General features: G+C 42.3%; 1 protein-coding gene across 4 annotated transcripts in view; it reads left to right on the plus strand.

Moving 5' to 3' along the window:
- Positions 1-19,338, plus strand: part of DEAF1 (DEAF1 transcription factor) — a 51,688-nt gene that overhangs the window by 14,784 nt on the left and 17,566 nt on the right. For all 4 annotated transcript variants that reach the window (XM_072637417.1, XM_072637419.1, XM_072637420.1 and 1 more), the window contains one exon: positions 3,796-4,043. In XM_072637417.1, the coding sequence (XP_072493518.1) occupies positions 3,796-4,043 (248 nt within the window). The remainder of the gene's footprint in view (positions 1-3,795; positions 4,044-19,338) is intronic.

Below are 19,338 nucleotides of genomic sequence, written 5' to 3' on the forward strand. Positions count from 1 at the left end.
TGATCAACAGAGCTGATCTCGGCCAATTTTCCCACATCCCTTCTCTACAGAGGTGGGAGCCCATGGCTTTGGAATGCTGCATATCCTCTCACTCTTGGCAGACCTTCTGGGTAGTTTTCCTCTCTGGGAGGATGATGGAGGGATACAGTGAGACATGTGAGTGGTGGAAAGATAAAAGTTCTCAGCAAAACTCTTTAAAAGAAGAATGGCTCTGGGAGTGGAGAGGAGGCACAGGCAGGAGGGAAGCTGAGGAAGGTGAGGTGTCAGTGGTAGATGGAGTTGTTGGAGGGTGGAGGGCTCCGACAGAACAGAATCAGGAAAGTCTGGGGACAATGGGAGGCACTGCTTGTGATGGTGTCCTCCTCGTCCCCTGGGAGCTGGGGAGGTCTTGGAGAGAGATGAGGGACTAAGACAGACCCTGCCCCCTGGCTTTGTGTGGGTTTTGTTCCCTGAGAAGGCAGAGCTGCGTTTTTATCAGATCTGGCGAGATACAAGTCTTGCCTTTCATTTATTTCTTCCAAGCTGCCTCTTTGGCCAAGAAGCTGGTTTCTTGTTGTTTGCTCTTTATAGGGTAGTTCAGTTTGGTGAACATCATTAAGCACCTACTGTGTGCCAGCGACTTCCCCCAGCTTCCACCTAGAAAAGAAACGTGCAGCCTAACCTGACCCGAGGCTAATTCCACTGGCCACCCCTTCTTTCCCAATACTTTGTCTGGATCTCTCCTTTCTTGTATCAGATTCAGTGTCTCCGAGGGGCACAGGAGGGGTCAGGAGTTGGATTTGAAACTATGGATGGAGAGCTGAGAGGAACCTTAGGGCATCCAGCTGCCTCCTCATTTTTTAAAAAATACATTTAATTTTTTTTCCTCCAATTACTTGCTAACTTTTTTTTAACATTTGGTTTTCTTAAAGTTTTGAGTCCCACATTTTATCCCTCCTTCCCTCCCTCCTGAGATGACAAGCAATCAGATATAGGTTATATGTGTGCAATTACGTAAAACATTTCTATATTAGTCATTTTGTACAAGAAGACTCGAATAAAAGAAAGAAAAGGTGCGAAACAGCCTGCTTCAGTCCGTATTCAGACAATATCAGGTGTTTCCCTGGAGGCAGGTGGTCCTTGGGATTGTCTTGGATCAGCCATTGCTGAGAAGAGCTAAGGCATTCATTATTGTTACAATGTTGCTGTGACTGTGTACAATGTTCCCCTGGTGGGAAGGGAGGGAGGGCGGGACGGAGGGCTGACTTCCCAGGGGTCCCACTGGTGGCCATCCAAGCCTTACCCACAGGGGTGCTTGACCTGCCATTGAGGCTGAAATCCTTATTTTTAGTCTGAGTTTGCCCGAAGAGCAGACTGCAATAGGGTTGTATCTGAAGCTATGAATCGTTTTTTTAAAGTTAGTTTGTAATAATTTCCACAAGTTGCTTTCAAAACTATCCTGCTTGTCTGCTCCCTCCTATTCTTTCTCTCCTAGGCATTTAAACACATCTCAGTGACCCTCAGGCCCCATCCCCCAATTAAAAATAGAGAGGGAGAATTTTAAAAACCCTTAGAAGGAAGACGAATCTGCCGAGTGGGCGCAGACACTCTCCCTGGGCCCAAGTCTCTCCCAGATACTGGTCTTTGTCCTGAATGGTAACCCTAAATGCATTGTGCTCCTTCTCCCTGGGTCAGTTCAGACATCATCTCGTTTGCTGTTTCTTATGGCACGGTGACAGATCCCACAGACCCTTCTTGTATGTGACTGCCATTGAAAGCTTGTATCTCTCTCCATGTCCGGCACTGAACAGTGCTCCTGATCACTGACTGCCTGCTGGGATCTCTCCCGATGCATCCTTAGAGCCCATGGATGGACACCCCCTAGCTGCTGGATTTCTGATTTTCCTCCCTGCCCCCCACTCTACCCCATCCTTAGGATCAGTGAGTTCATTTTGTTTGTGGCTGTTCCCTCCCTGACATCCTTTTTCCCCATTGTTTGATGTGTTTCTACATGAAACTGCTTGTGTGTCTGGATACATAACCCTCCTTTGTCTGGTTCAAGTAAGAGCAGCGTTTGCCTGGTGCCCACTCCCTCCACCCCTTCTCATGTGCTCCAGTGAGGAAAAACAGTAAGTTCCACCTCCTTCTTCTTCTTTTTACTCTCCTTTCTTTTGCTCCATCTAAAACCCTTAAAACAGAACCTGCCCCCTGGAGGCCTCTCCTTTTTTTATTTGACTCCCTCAGTACCCTTTGAAGACATGAAGGTTCTGAAGGGACACACATTTCTTCTCCCCCTGTAGCAGTATTAGCCGACATCACCTTACAACCCTTTCCAATTGCTCAGTTAAAATTCCCTTTCTGGATTTCTCTGGAATCTTGTATTTATATTTCAAAGTTCCTATCCACTCTGGTCTTTTCATAAGAAATACTTAGAAGTCCTCTATACCTTTAAAGGCCTGTTTTTCTCCTGTTGGATTATCCTCAGCTTTGCAGGTTGTGATTCGTGGTTGTAAGCCTGTATCTTTGGCCTCTTAGGATAGTGTATTCCATGGTCTCTACTTGGGAATGGTAGGAGTTGCCAGATCCTGTGTGATATGCACTGTGATTGCTTGATATTTGAACTTCTTTCTGGAGGCTGCAGTGGCAGCTTTTCTTTGATGTGGGAATGCTTTGTTCAGGGTTAGCCCAGTGGTTCCAGTTGACCTGGGTCATTTTCTTGAAATACAGTGTGCAGGCTTTTAAAAAGAGAGAGTCTTCAGAAAGTTCACTGATGCTTCAGTTGTCTCTGAGATCTGATTTCAAAGGCAGTTATTTTTTGACATGAGTCTTCTGTCTTTCTCGGTCCTTTGATTTTGTTTTAATCTTTCTTGCTGTCTCATGGAGTCACTAATTTATGTTTGGTCTGTTTGAGTTTTCAGGGAGACCAGGGTGTAAGGAAGGCTTCACACTCTCTCTTCCAAGCTATTTATTCCTCTTCCAATTCTGGAGCCCCTCCCCCCATTCCTTTCCTCCCCTCTCCCTCTCCCCATCTCCATTTCATTTCTTCTATGTCTTCATGTGATGTTGTGGAGATTTTTTGGGAGAATCTCTAGACCTAGAGTAATTTTTATCTTGGTTGGTTTTTTCCTTAGATTTACTCGTTTCTTAAGTTTTAGTTCCTGCATTGGGGTATTGTGCTGAGGTCAAACTGTACTTTTGAGTGGAATGGTTGTCCTTGCCTCTTGCCCTGGGTCTGATGGGTCCCTGTGCTGTTGCTCTCCACTTCCTGGCTCAGGCTCCCCTGGATTCTTGAGATTCAGAGCTCTGGCTCTGGAGCGCTGGCCAGGCTTAGCCATCATCACTGCTCCCCACCCCTTAAAGCTGTGGGAGATCTGCCTATGTGAATGCTGGCCCTGCTTTACCATTGCCCAGTGCCTCGTGGCTGACTTGGGCCATTCTGGAGTACAAGTCACTTTTTTATCCTTGGACTTCTTGGTCCTTGTTCAGGCATGTGGTTTCTAGCCCTGTTTAGGCAAGAGGCTCCCCTCTTGGCCAGCAACCCATCAGCAAGTGTCAAATAGGTGACCTTTTCATTCTCCTCTGCAGGAGTCCATGCCCATTTGCACCCATTTTGCCTGTGCCTCTTACCTTACTGGCTGATGTTAGTGGAGATAGTAGCATTGCCCAAGGGGATGACTTGCCCCCCCCCCCCAGGAGTGGGAGGTCTCCCTCAGGAAGAGTCAGTTCTTCTGGGTCAGATTGATTTGTCTCGGAAGGTATTTGAATTGGGAATCTCATTAATTCCTTAGTGGTTTACTTTGCTTCCCCTCTTTTCAGTGCTGACGTCCTTGCCTGCACTGGCAGTCCCACCTGCGACCCCCACCAAAGCCATATCGCCTGCCGTTATCCATGGACTAGAGATGACTGAGCACCGGAGCTGGCTGTGTCTGGAAGAGATGGTCAACTCTCTTCTGAGCACGGCCCAGCAGCTGAAGACCCTGTTTGAACAGGCCAAGCAAGCCAGCTCCTACCGAGAGGCTGCAGCAGCGCAGGCCCGAGGGCAGGCCGAGGCTGAGAGGAAGGAGGTAATAGCCAGTGCCTGGGGCCCCACCCATGGAGAGGCTTGTTCTTTCTCCAGAGCCCTACATAGTACTTAATGAGTCCAGCTTTCCTTAAAGTCAGAGATGAGCAGCGGCATCCATTAAGCATTCTCTTGTGCCAGGGACCAGGCCTAAGGGAACACTCAGACCCATAGATGGTTTTATATGGAGTCAGAGAGAGATGTAGATGATGAATCCATAGGTCTCTAAAGGGGCTGTAACCTTGTATACAAGGGGGAGTATTTCTATGGGTGTGTATGTGTCTGAGTGTGGGACTTGGGAGGAGCCAGGGGCATTGCTTGGTCATTTGGTGCACATTTAGTCAGTATGTCCTGTGTGCCAGGCACCATGTCAAACACTGGGTATACAGAAAAGAGCACAAACAGTCCCTGTCCTTAAAGACCTCACAGCTGATGGGGAGAAGATGTGTAAACAGTTATGTACAAACAGGGTCTGTACGGAGTAAATGGAAAGCAGTTTCTGAGGATTAGGAACAGCATCTGTGGGAAGTGGGATTCAGGCTGCCTTGGAAGGAGACCACAGAAGCCAGCAGGCAGTGGGGAGGTACAAGAATGTTCCAGGCCTGGGGTGCAGATGGTGTAGGGAGGCAGGAAATGGGGGTCTTGTACAGAGGCTAGCCAGGATGCCAGTGTTGCTGGATTGCAGAATAGGTGTGGGGAGGAGGGTGCCAGAAGATCAGAGAGGTAAGAGGGGGCTGAGGTTTGAAGGATTTTGACCGCCAAACAGAGAATTTTATAGTTGACCCTGGAGGCCATAGGGAGCCACTGGATTTTATTGAGTGGGTAGGGTAGGGGGGTGATCGGATCTGAGCTTTAGGAAAATCATTTTTGTGATTTGAGTCTGAATGGAGGCTGGACTAGAGCAGGGAGAGACTGGAGGCCCGCAGACCCACCAGCACCTATTGCCGTAGTCTGGACGTGAAATGATGATGGTAGTGTCAGAGATTTGGAGGGGCACATTTAAGAGCTGTTGCAAAGGTATAATTAACTGGCCTTGGCAATTGATTGCACCTGGAGGTTGAGAGATAGGGAAGGATTGAGGGTGACTCCTAGGTTGGGAGCCTGAGGCATGGGAGGGTGGTGTTGCCCTCTACTGTAATAGGCAAGGTAGGAGTGGGGAGGGTTTAGGGCAAAAGAGAATGAGTTCCATTGGACATGTTGTGTTTAAGATATCTACTGGACATCCAGTTCAAGATGTCTCAAAGACTGTTACAGATGAGAGATTGGAATTTGTCCAGCCATTCTGGAGAGCAATGTGAAATTATGCTGAGAAGACACCTAAAAAACCCTTTGAACCAGAGATCCCTCTACTGGACACAAACCTCAGGGATAGGTCAGGGATAGAAAGGGAGACCTCATATATATCAAGATATTTATAGCGGTGCTTTTTGGAGTACTGGACACAAAGTACACGCCCATTGATTAAGGAATTACCAAACAATTTGTAGTGAATAAATGTGATGAAATACTAATGCATAAAAATATTGAATATGAAGAATCCAAGAAGTGTGGCAAGTCGTATGGACCTAGAGAAAATGAAGTAAACAGTGCAAAGAATGAAATGGGAAATGCTCTGTGACCGTGATCAAGCTTGGGCCTAAAAAGAGAGGAGAAGAAGTGGCCCTTTCTTTGTAGGTGGGACACTGTAGGTGCAGAACACTGGCTGCACTGCCAGGGCATTGGATACGTTGGTTAGGGTCACTGAGTTCTGTTTTCTTTTTTCTTGTTAGTATGGATAGCTGTCTAGGTCATGATAGGAGAAGGGAGGGATACATTTGGAAGCAAGGATGACGTAAATACAGAAGCTATATCAGTAAAATTTTTATGCTAAATTACCAAGCTTTCAAATCTACCAGCCTTTTCTAAGTCTCCATTCCTCTGGACCTCTCTGTAGTCTTTGGCCCTGTGGATCACTTTCTCCTCCTTGATCCTGTCTACTCTTTGGTTTCCAGGACACTGGGCTCTTCTGGTTCTTCTTCTCCCTCTCTGACTGCTTCTTCTCTGTCTCCTTTGCTGGATCCTCCTCTAGGTCCCCTCCCTTATTGTGTAAATTACATTTCTGTACACAACTCTGTGTATGTATGTATACCTACCTACACACACACACACACACACACACACACACACACACACATTCTTTCCTCTTCGAGCCAATTCCAATGGGAGTGAGAGCATTCCCTCCCCCAACAGTTTTTCCCTACATTGTAAAGGTTTTTCTTTGCTTACTGTTCGGCCTAGAGGCCGATGGGCTACCCCAGTCTTCTTACCTTTCGCAGGTCTTTGGGTGGCCAACTGGATTAGCGTATTGAGAGAAGAGACTTTCCAGAGTCAAACAAGGATTAGGCTTTATTCAGGGTCTTAGTTACATATCCATATGCAGGGCAAATTCTTCCCCAGGAGAAAGGAACCCTCCTCCTCCCAAGGGGCAAGGATCATACAGCAAGAGGATGGGAGCGGAAGAGGGGAGGGGCCCTCTTTCCTCTAAGGGCCCCGTGTCCAGAAGAACCCCCTCAGGCTTTCCTGTCCCTACTTAAGCTCTCCCAGCCGCATAGTTTGCACGTGAATACCATGCGTTCGTGCTCCCAGCCCCTACCTAATTAACAACAGGTGTGCTCAGACCACGGCCCAATCTCAAGGGTGGGATGCTCTCCCCAGCAAGTTTCCACTGAGAAGAGGTGGAAATACAAGATAGCTGTGTTTCACGCCTCAATTCCTAGCTGTTCCCTGGGGGGCCTCGTGAGAACTCTGAGGTTTGGAAGCCCTCACTTTTACCTGCCAGAGACTGTTCAAGTGAAAACTGAGCTTACACCCCCAACAGCTTACCTCCTTTATGTGAGAAAAAATTTCCCCTTCTATCTCTCTTCCCCCAGGGCATCCCTCGTTTTCACCCCTTTTTTTAGACCATGCCAACATAATCAGCTCACACCCATGCCCTCTGCCTATGGAGACTGCCCTAAAAACAGTACAATTCTTAGTTACATGTATCATCTTCCCATGTAGGAGAGTAAACAGTTTAATTTACGATTTCTCTTTCTTGTTTATCTTTTTACGCTTCTCTTGAGTCTTGTGTTTGAATATCACATTTTCTATTCATCTCTGGCTAAAAGGATATTCATTTTCATCAGGAATGCTTAAAGTCCTCTCTGTAATTAAATGTTTCTTTTCCCTCTGCAGGATTATTGTTTTGTTGGATTCTTAGGTTTAGGATTATTAGGAGATTATAGGTTGTCACCCTAGCTCCTTTACCCTCCAGAATATCATATTCCATGCCCTCCACTGCCTTAATGTGGAAGCAGCTAAATCTTGTGTGTTTTGTTGACCTGAAAACTTTGTTAAGAAAAGGCAACAAACTAAATGCTTACGTTTTATGATTTAATTAATTAATCAATCCATTCCCTATTAAAGACAACAGTAACATAATGCATTATGGAGCCAGAAATGTTCTGGCTGCCCAGTGCAGAAATCTTCTGGCTTATATACATTTTGCCGTGAGAAAGAAACTCTCCTAATTAAGCAAACCATAAATTCAGTAAGACAGGACAATTAACAAAGCAATGTTGGTCAGGCCTTGGGATTGCAGCTGGGTAAGAAAATCCCACCAGGCTTCCTGTCCTAAACAGGCCTTTGAAGTTGTTATCTTAACAGAGTTTGACAAAAGCTGAAGTTACAACCCAAGGTATCTGTGTTTTCCTTTCTTCACACTAGGATGCTAGAAGAAGGGTCTGATAAGGGAGTAAGGGAGTCCCATTTGCTTGACATCAAAAGGCATCCTCTAAACAAAGGAGACTATTAGGTCCAGACTCTTCTTAATTCAAACTTTGGCCCTTATTAAAGTCTAAAATTTATATTAAACATTATCATTCCCTCCTTTTGGTCAAAGGCAAGCCGAAGGCTTCGCCTGTAGACCAACAAAGATATGAAAAACTAAATCTTCATGTAGGTCTTAGGAAAGCTGTCTCTGTCTGATGTCATCTTCTTCAGGCCCTTTCAAACTTGGAAGGCATGGTCCACTCAGGAGCAGGGGCAATGGAGGTGACAGATGGATCCAAGAGTCTACCCAGAAAACTTGACAGGGTCTCCCAGAAAACATGGTTTGATAATTGAAATGAAACAATACAACATAGTTAACATGGCTAAAGACACTTAGCAATAGTTCAGTTTCCCAGCCATGCAGGGCTAGGTTCAAACAACACAGTGAAGTTTTTTTACAGTTCACAAATTGCATTTTTACATTGTCAGGTACAGATTAAAATTTAGATGGCTCACAATAGACTAGTTTTGAAAGGGAGATTTACATGTCACCAATATAAACAAGAAAATTAAACATGAACCATACAAATCAATGTAATTATTATTTCAAAGTTAATTAACATTAAGTTCCTTGTATCCCAGTAATCCATTCTTAATTTCATTTAAACAAAACTTTGAATCCCAGATTTATCTGATACCTAGATATCTTTTCTTTGACAATAGGTTTTATTCTTGGGATAGTTCAAAAAAGAGAATTCTGCTTTTCTGGTTCAAATCTAGAAGTTCCCAGATACTTCTGACAATATAAATTAGTACAATTACTTAAAATTTGTTCTCCACTTTTGAAATTTCAGAAAATTTTGGTTCACATTATTTACTGTTTCTATATTTACCTAAATCTTGTACCTGGAATAAGAATCTTTTAAAATGTGAGGGTTCAACTATGAAATGAACTCATCTGCCTTTTAAGTTATTGGACAGATATTTTAATAGAGAAGAAATAATTTCACTTACTTTTACTATTATCCATACAAATTTTATGCAAAAATCCAAATTTGAGATCTTATTATCCAAAGCATGACAAATTTTATGTCAATGATATACATTTGCATATTTTTTCCTCAAAATTGGCTACTCTAATTAGACATCTATCACATTACATCTTTGTCTTATTACCTGATCTAATCATTTCCTCGATGTTATCTCTATATTATATTTATTTATTTGGCCAGGAATATAGGTTGAAGTTGTAAGCTATTCATTCCTGCACCCCATTATAATAACTCAGAGATGCTCCAATTTCCATTTATTATTTGATAGACTTAGTATTGTACTTTCAGAACTTCTTAATTACAAATATTTGCTATAAAAGAAAAAGAGGGACAATGTTAACAGAAGGAAAAGATCTCCTTAGTTCTGGTTGATTCCAGGAATAAGCCATTATCTGACATGTAATCATGAGGTTACAAGGTGCTGAAAGCAGGGCTTAGAGGTAATCAGGTGGGGAATTTCCTTTTTCAGAAAGGAAATAGCACATTTGGAAAAGAAAGTTAGGAAGATCCTACCTAGGCCGTGTCCAAGGTCATCTTCAAAACCTTTCCAAGCATCCACCATTAGCCTGCAGCACATGTCAGTTGGCTTTATGATAACTTAGACAAGTATTCCTGTAATCAGAGCTTCAAACAATAGTAAATTGCAGTCCCAGTCTTATATAGCAAATCAATATTGGGTGGTATCCCTCAGATAAAATACTTCCTCACTCTTTAAACCATCTGAAACTGACACAAAAGTGTCCACAACAACTATGGAGGAGCAAGAGGGGTTTGGATAACCCGTATTTATTCCCAAATCTTATCTACTTTTCATAGTTTCAAACAGAACTTAATTTATCTTTCCAAATCTCTCAATCCTATTCTTCCACTTGCTTTTACATTTTAATCATAAGACAAGATAGCTCATAAGTTATTACTTTTTGCTAGCATAACTGTATTGGAATCTCATTCCAGCTTAAACAAAACAAAGAGGTTAATGACTAAATTTATAATTTGATGGAATTATGTCTTTGCTTCACAAGTTGTTATTCTTCCCTAATTATACTCACTCTGGAAGATGAGATACTTCAAGAATTAAATCTTTTACATAATAAATTCAAATGCAAACTTTAACTCTGATTTAGGCCAAAGAATGATTACATATTCAGATCAAAACAGCTTAATTTAACAGTATATTATTTTGAAACTTTAGTAGGCCTTCTAAGAATCACACATGATTTTTCAAAACATTTTCTTCTAAAAGTATTTCCCTTCTTTAAAAACAGTTTAAAATTTACTCTAATGTTCACTAAACTCTTATGAAGAAAATTAGTTGGAAACTTTCAAAATGCTTGATATCTTTTTTCTTCTTAAGCAAAAATAAACTCTTAAAACTGGAATTCATTAAAGCTGAGTTGTTACAAAAATGTTCTTAAGTAATATGAATTTCCAAAGTATTATAACAAACTAAATTCTTAATTATTACAGTATTCTTAGATATGAGACTGACTCACAGAAAAACACTGTTGCTTTTAAAATCCTTTTAAACAATGGGAACATCTTAAAATGAGTCTTAGGTAGTTTACAAAAATTTCTGCATATGTTCTAATTTCAGATAAAAATAATGTTAGCTTTCCCAGTACGATTACACAAAAGGCTCACATGTTTTGCTGGTCACTTGTTATTGACCACAGAAATTTGCTATAGAAGGAAAAAGCAGGGACATATGACATACAAAATATGACAGGATAAAACATCCTTTACTCTGTTTGAATTCAGATATGAGTGAAATTCTCCAGTCATGCAGTATCTGTTTCATAGCCAGACTCAGGAATAGAGAAACTGAGCCAGGGGGATCCCATCCTAGATTGAGTTTAGAATTGTCCCCTCAGTGTTTAGTCAGGTGAGAAATATTCCTTTGTGGCATATGTCTCAGATACTGATTTAATGCAGACAACTATACCCAAATTCAAACTCAAAACCAAAAATAGTTATGGTCCCAAATGCCTTTTACCTTAAACAGCAAGTTTCACTAATCACAGCTTAGAGTCAGATAACAATTATTTCCACTCTTATGGAGTTACAATAAACAATAAAGATTTACCAGGACACACACACATAAGGGATTCCATTTAACATCTTTCCTTCTCAGATTTAAAACTTTACTGATGTAAAAGCCAATTATTAAAAATTCTCTCTATCTATTACAACTTCTGTGCAAGTAATATTCATTGTTTAGAATTTACATTAACCAACCAAATTCCTTTACTAAGACTGATGATCTTACCCACAGGAATGGGAGGACTATTCTGAATGAACAGAAGGAATTTAAATAAAGTTTTCACTCCATTGTGGGACTGTTCTGAATGGGCAGAGGGAGTCTGATTTTCACTCCATTCCCTCCTTTCTGTACACAGGAATCACTTAACAATTTTGGGTTTCAGCATTCAAACAGTAATCCCAAATAACTTAGTTAACAATCCTACAACTTCATAGAAGATAGCCAAATTCTTTAGCTTTAACTTTTTTAACAGACAAGGGTGAAAATACCTGGTTTTCTAAATGACAATTACAAAACATTATAAGACAAAGTTAGCAGGACTGATAAAGTAACGTAACTGGTGTTACACAATTTTCCCAACATCTTTTAGTTTCAACAAAGTTCAAATTAAAAATTGCTTTGTCTAACACTATTTCTAGATTGCAGTGGTCACTCAATTTTCACAATCTAAGAGAAATTCAGAAATACAATCCTAGAAATAGTTTTAACACAACAATAACTACAGATGGTATAATTTGCATTTCCAGAAATTATTGATCTTATTACTTTTAGCAATTAAAGCCACTTCAAAGTTAACAATTACATTAGAGAGAGATAATAATGTTGTATGTAACATATACCAGTCATTATGTTAAGCATTTTACAATCATTTTATCATTTTGATCCCATAACAACAAGCACAATTATATTTACAAATCAGAAAATGGGTCAAACAGAGATAAAATACTTTTTGCAACTGAACAGAGAAGTGAAGCTTACCAAGAGCAGAGAAACTGATGTCCCAGTGGCGACTTTCGCAGGCAGAGTTTAGAGAATGCTCGCTACAGGCCTGATTCTTCCACGTTTTCCCCCAACCTCCCACTGCCACAGAATTTACTGAGCCCCTAAGGCGATATGCAGGTGCTGGGACAGGGTGGGCGGAATGCTTTACCTAGAAAGGTGGGCGACTCACAATCTTAGGAGTAATTTCAAATGATCAGTTCCCGAAATATTTCTGATTAATTTCACAACATACAAATCTGCTAAAATGATTTTACCTAAGATGATCTAACTTTCCATTGTAATTCCAGGTTGGCCAGACCGGAACAACAAGGAAAAGTGTTAAAATTTTGTTTGTTAATTTATTTCCCTAGCTGCAGCCCTTGAAGTCTGGCTGCTTGCACTTAAATCTTACAAGATAACACACTCATTCACAGCACACATGATACAGACACGGACATACACCAACAGACAAACTGACAACAGGACAAATACAAACGTAGCTCACAAAAAAACAACCCAGAGAGAGAAGGCAATTAGAAGCTTGCTAGAAATCCCCATCATGAATTGGCTATTATCATTCTGAGGAAAGGATGTTGCAAGAATCCAAGGGGAATCCTGCAGCCTTTGCTCAGAGCACCCCTGCGGTCTTTGGAGGGGTGGGGAGTCTTGGTGCCCCAAAGTTTCTGACTGTCTTAAAGGAACAGGCCCCATGGGAATAGGTTCAGGCCTTTAGTTCTTAGGTGGATTGTAACTGTCCTTTTCAGGACTAGAGCCCTTATGGGAAAGCGGGGAAGGGGAATGGGGAGGAGGGAGGCAACAGAGGCTTGAACAGAAGCTGCCTTCCTCAGGTCTAAGGTAGGGGAAGGCCAGGGGGAAAGATTGCATCTAGGTGCCGTCAGTTTCCCCAGATCAGAGGCCTTCAAGGGGAAGAGGGAGGAAGGAAAAGGGTGAGGAATAGGACGGGGGGAGTGAAGGGAAGGACAGACTGGAGCCCTTGAAGAAGAAAGGATTTTTGCCAGGACACGGCTAGGTGCTGAAGCAGCTCCCAGCCCTACATGGAAGAGGCTACCTGTCTTTTGTTCTCGCTCAGCCAATTCAGCAAGCCCAGGATGAAACGTCCTCGCTCCTGACTAGTTGTTTTGTTGGCCTTTCTTAATTTGGTTGTAAGATAAAGTAACTTTGACCGGTCCAAAAGAGCCCTGTGGTGGCCAACATAATTTAGGGCTATCTTTAATTGATTGACACTAGTGCTAGTAATACCTGTGATCATCAGGTTGGTAACGGCTTGACACACGAGAAGCAGGGGTCTTGTCAGCCGGATTTCTACTTCTAGTTTTTTTTTTTTTGACTGACCCATAGCTAGCTGATTTCCCTAGATCGATCTTCAGAGGAGACCTAATTAATACAGAGGCATTTTCACGCAGAGTGGTCTCTGTCCTGCAGTTATCTTTAAAGGGAATTTTTGAGTCCTTTGGAAGCTGGGAATGGAAGGACTTACCCCGACCCCGTCAAGGCCCAGGACTCTAGGAAAAACGGTTCCTATTGGCGCCGGAGTCCTGGCGTTGGCGAGATGAGGAAATGTCCATTCGGTTCCACAGTTCCAATCCATGTTTGGGCGCCATAACTGTTGACCTGAAAACTTTGTTAAGAAAAGGCAACAAACTAAATGCATACGTTTTATGATTTAATTAATTAATTCATCCATTCCCTATTAAAGACAACAGTAACATAATGCATTATGGAGCCAGAAATGTTCTGGCTACCCAGTGCAGAAATCTTCTGGCTGATATACATTTTGCCGTGAGAAAGAAACTCTCCTAATTAAGCAAACCATAAATTCAGTAAGACAGGACAATTAACAAAGCAATGTTGGTCAGGCCTTGGGATTGCAGCTGGGTAAGAAAATCCCACCAGGCTTCCTGTCCTAAACAGGCCTTTGAAGTTGTTATCTTAACAGAGTTTGACAAAAGCTGAAGTTACAACCCAAGGTATCTGTGTTTTCCTTTCTTCACACTAGGATGCTAGAAGAAGGGTCTGATAAGGGAGTAAGGGAGTCCCATTTGCTTGACATCAAAAGGCATCCTCTAAACAAAGGAGACTATTAGGTCCAGACTCTTCTTAATTCAAACTTTGGCCCTTATTAAAGTCTAAAATTTATATTAAACATTATCAGTTTCTAACGATGGCTCCATGATGTTTGAGTTGTTTGTAATATGTCCTTCTTCACCTGGAAGCTCTGGAATTTGGTGACAATATTGCTGAGAGCTTTCATTTTGGGATCTCTTTTAGGAGAAGATTGGTAGATTCTTTTAATTTCTATTTTACCCTTTGGATCTAAGACATCAAGGAAGTTTTCCTCTATGATATCTTGAAATTCCAGGCTCTTTTATGATTATGGCTTTCAGGTAATCCAATAATTCTTAAATTATTTCTGCTTGATCCATTTTCTAGGTAAGCTGTTTTTCCAATGAGATATTTTGCATTTTCTTCCTTTTTTCCTTTGATTTTGTTTATTGTTTCTTGATGTCTCATGGAGAAATTAGCTTCCACTTTTCCAGTTCTAATTTTTAAAGAATTATCTTCTTCAGTGACATTTTGTACCTCTTTTTCCATTTGATCAGTTCTGTTTCTTAAGGAGTTCTTTTCTTCAGTGAGTTTTTGTACCTCCTTTTCTGTTTGACCTATTCTGCTTTTTAAAGAATTCTCCTCTTCAATGGATTTTTGTGCCTCTTTTGCCAATTGGCCAACTCTGTTTTTTAAGGTGTTATTTTCTTCAGCATTTTGTGTACGTGCACACACCTCTTTAGCCAACCTATTAATTGGCTTTTCATAATTTTCTAGCATCACTCCCATTTCTTTTCCCAATTTTTCCTCAACCACTCTTATCTCTTTCTTTCATCCTTCTAGGAATTCTTGTTGGGCTTGGATTCAATTATCATTCTTCTTTGAGGCTTTGTTTGTAACTTTTCACAAAGTTATCTTCTGAATATGTCTTAGTCTTCCCTGCCACCAAAGTAGTTTCTTATGGTCAAGTTCTTTTTTGTTATTGTTTACTCATTTTTCTGGCTTATTTCTTGACTTTGAATTTTATGTTAAAGTTGGCTGTGCTCACCTGGAGGTGAGGAGACACCATCCCAAGCTTTAGACTTTTTCATACAGCTATTTTTAGAGCTAGTTCTTGGGGGGGCCTGTAAGTTTTTGGTGTTTCCAAGATGGTGTGATCCAGAGAGAGGTGTGATCACTGCTCTCCTGGTCTGTGCTCTGTCCTTACCCAGGGTGGGCCCATGGTCCCCTGTAGCCACAAGTGCTAGTGCTCCTCTTAGCCCTGGAATTGAGACCCAGAACTGCATATGAGTAATAGAGTTGCCAGTCAGCATCAGCTGCACCAGTGCTAGCAGTGCATTTCCTGTAGTCTCTTTTTGTCCAATTGTCTGACCCCCCTCACTATCTCTGTACAGAGAGCTCCTGAAATTGCTGTTGTGACCACCTCCAGCAAGTGCTGGCAGTGTGCTGTGCTCTAGACAGGCCTCCAGCCTGGTGTCATAGACCCCTCCTACTAACCCAGTTTTCTTAGGCTGGAAAAATGTATTACCCTGACCTTTTGTTGGCATTTGGTTTTTGACATTATTTTAAAGTTGTTTGGAGGGTAATGTTGGGAGAGTTCAGCTGGGTGGCTGCCCCTAATCCGTTATCTTCATGGAGAACCTGTTTCAGATGGTAGATGTTGGTGAAGTGGATGCTTGTCTTTTGTAGACATTTGATTGTGACAGTTGCTTGAGACCATGGTACAGAGTCACCAAATCAGAAAGGACCTCTGTGGTCACTGGTCCAGGAAGGTCACCTCCAACATACCAGCCACCCACATCAAATGGTCATCCAGCTTCTGATGTCAGACATCCTGAGGCTACCCAGAACACGTTGCTGGAAGGTCTGTTGTACATCATGCCTTGGTCCCTGGGAGTGATGAAGCATGCAGGGCCGAACTGGGAGTCTGGGGCTGGGACCAGAGACACAGATTCAGGCTAGATGTGGGGAGAGTTCCTGATCGTCATGCATTCCCAAAGCAAAAGGAGCCATTTCCAGCAGTAGTGGGCTGGGCTTTCCCTTTCTGGAGAAGGTCTTTAATGAGAGACTGGATGAGGACTTGGTGGGTGTGCTGCGGGGCCTGGACCCTGTGACCTAGGGTGAGGACTCTTCAGTCTAACAATGGTAAGTGCTCCCATTTCTCTAGCACTTTGTGGAGAGGATTTGGGGAGCTTGGTGCTTGGATGATCCCCACTTTATAGATGAGGAACCTGAGACTGGAAAGGAGCAGTCACTTGTCTAGTAAGGCTCTGAGGAGGGATTTGAAATCAGGTCCTGCTGGCCCAAAGCCCCTGCATACATCACCTCAGTGCCTCACAAAGAAGCACAAGCTCCTGGTTGACCAAAGCTCTTTTTGAGTGCTCTGACATCTGCTAAGGTTCAGTAATTTTCATGTCCGCCATCCCTGAGAGAAGGGGAGGAATGTTCTGGGAGGGGATGGGGTACGGGTGGCCATGGGGAATGGGAACAGACTATCTCTGCTCATCTTTCCTTAGTTACAACTTAATACAGACAGAAGTGTGGATTGTGAAAATTCAAGTCATCAGAACTCACTTAAAATGATCTAGATGGACAAAGGGAGTAGACTGGCAGCAGAAGAGCCTTTTTGGTGCTTTTTCTCCTTCTCCCTCTGTCTCTGCCTCTCCCTCCTTGTCCTCTTCTCCCTCTGTCTCTGCCTCTCCCTCCTTGTCCTCTTCTCTCTCTGTCTCTGCCTCTCCCTCCTTCTCCTCTTCTCTCTCTGTCTCTCTGCCTCTCCCTCCTTCTCCTCTTCTCCCTCTGTCTCTGCCTCTCCCTCCTTCTCCTCTTCTCCCTCTGTCTCTGCCTCTCCCTCCTTCTCCTCTTCTTCCTCTGTCTCTGCCTCTCCCTCCTTCTCCTCTTCTCCCTCTGTCTCTGCCTCTCCCTCCTTCTCCTCTTCTCCCTCTGTCTCTGCCTCTCCCTCCTTCTCCTCTTCTCTCTCTCTCTCTCTCTGTCTCTGCCTCTCCCTCTCTTCTGTCTCTGTGTGTTTCTTTCACTTTTTCTCTGTCTCTGGCTTTTCTCTCTGTATCTTTCTGTCTCCGTCCATCTTCTCTGCCCCTCCTATCTCTTCTTCTTTTTCTTCTTCTCCTTTTTCTTCTCTCTCTCTCTCTCTCCCCCTCCCTCCCTCTCTCTCCTCTCTCCCTGTTTCCCTCCCTGTCACTCCCATACCATCTATACATTCATTATAAAAACTATCATTAAAAGAAATCTTCATTGGGGCCTTGCCCACATTAATGAAGCAAACTCAGGGAAAGTTAAAAGGAGTTTATTCAACATGCCAAGGCAGTAAGCGTTGAGTGGGCCAGCCCAGATTCAATCTGTGCCCTGCTTTTTATGCATAGGAGTAAGCAGTTTCCACGTAGCAGAAATACAGTCTTGACTGGTCTGTGTTCCAGATGAGGGGGATGGATGATGGCATTAGCGCCACCTTGTCTCTTGGTTGGCCCATGTAATTTATGAGGAGATGGAATGAAGAGCGCCTTGCTTTCTCCCTCATTACAATATCAGAAAGAGGTAGAGTTGGTAGTATGCACACTGCCATCTTATGCTGCTGTGTATTCAACCTTTTAAACAAGGTTTTAGAAATGCAGTCTCCCAGGCTGACCCAGCACAAACATCTGATTTCCCATAATTCCCATAATGGCACTAACCATCCTCAGTTGGACAGTAGCTGCATCATTCTGGTCTCTTGTGCCAAATCAAGTGGAGTGAGTTAATGTCTCTGAGCTCTGCACTTACCACAGGACACAAGGCACTTGTGGCCAATCCCATGTTTCCTTCAATGTCATGAAAGTCCCACAAACTTGGTTAAGCAGAGTCAGAACCTCCTATATCTCTTAAGGAGAACAAGAAAAGGGAACCAAGAAAATTCAGTGTCAGGGACATTCTCTCTTACACAATTCACTAGGGTAATAATGAAATCCTCACAGGGGCTGCACACCTGCCCTTGATTTCCACCTGCGGAATGTTGAAAAGAACACTGCTATTCCATAAGTCAGGTTCTGGTCAGATGAAGTTAATATGAATAGAAGTAGGGATGGCCCTGTTTCCAAACAATAAGTAAAAGAAATTAGGGCAGACATAGACTCCTTGAGCCAAAAAAGCCAGAGTAACCCGCTACTGGTCATCGAAATGCCATCAGGTCTCCTTATTACCTGGTAACCCACTCCCAATCAGTCCACTTCATGTTGAGTGCCAGATGACCCATGGAGTTGTCTCGTCCCTGGAAACATCTTCTTGGACATTCTGGAATAGACCTCATTCTAAGGGAAGCTCTGTTTCTTTGCTTTGAAGTCACTTGCAGAGATTCCTAGGTAATTCTGCTAAAATCTACCAGTAAAAAGACAATGTAATTTAGTACATACAACCTTCTAAATTTGCTTTTTCAGTAGCTAGTTCATGTGGTAAAAACTAACTCAAACTTCAAAAAAGGACTGTGTGGGCTTGACCTATAGAGTGAACCCTTCTCTCTCTTAATATTATCACACATACTTCAAAATAGGCAGAAAAAAACACTTAAAATTGTTTACAATTATAAATGCAATTTTATGTGTAATATTCTTAATCCAATTTTCAGAACTTATTACTAAAGCATACTCAAGGTTTATATATCTGGTTACAAACATTTGGAAGCTATAATAGATATAGTATTGAAATGACAAAACTACAGTTCACCTCCCCTGACTATAGAAATGTGCTATGAAAAGAAAAAGGAGAGACATGGTTATGCCAGTATCAAAACTGTCCCTTCTAGGGCACAGACTGACCTGACAAACCATAACAGGGAAAACCTCTCATAGCTTTGTTTGATTTCACGTGAGAGTTATAATTAATAACCAATTATGTACCAAAGTTCACATTATTCATAAGGCAACCAGGCTCAGAATTAAGCAGCTGAGAAAATTTACCTGTTCAGAAGGTAATAGCACAATGGAGAAACTGAGTCAAGAGGCTCCTACCTTTGCCTTCTCAAGGTCACCCCCTCAACTTTTCCAGGCATGCCTGTAGTAATTCTCAGACTCATTCCCTTTATGCAGCCCATTAGGATACCCTTGAATGGTGGACTGTGGCTTAACGACAGTTCAGACAATCATATCTGTAATCACAACTCAATACGATATCAAATTACAGTCCCCCAAGATTTTATCTCAGATAGCAAAATTTCACTAATCACAACTTGGGACTAGGTTGTATTATTTTTCTCAAGTTGCAACAACATTTGACAATGAATGCATGTAAGGACATTTCATTTATCCTTTATTGAGAATGGCTACATTCCTAAATTAAGAATAACCACCTTTGGAATTTCACATATACAGTGATTCATGATAGTTGAC

Source organism: Notamacropus eugenii, chromosome 2, assembly GCF_028372415.1.
Source record: "Notamacropus eugenii isolate mMacEug1 chromosome 2, mMacEug1.pri_v2, whole genome shotgun sequence".
In the NCBI taxonomy this organism is placed as follows: Eukaryota; Metazoa; Chordata; class Mammalia; order Diprotodontia; family Macropodidae; genus Notamacropus; species Notamacropus eugenii.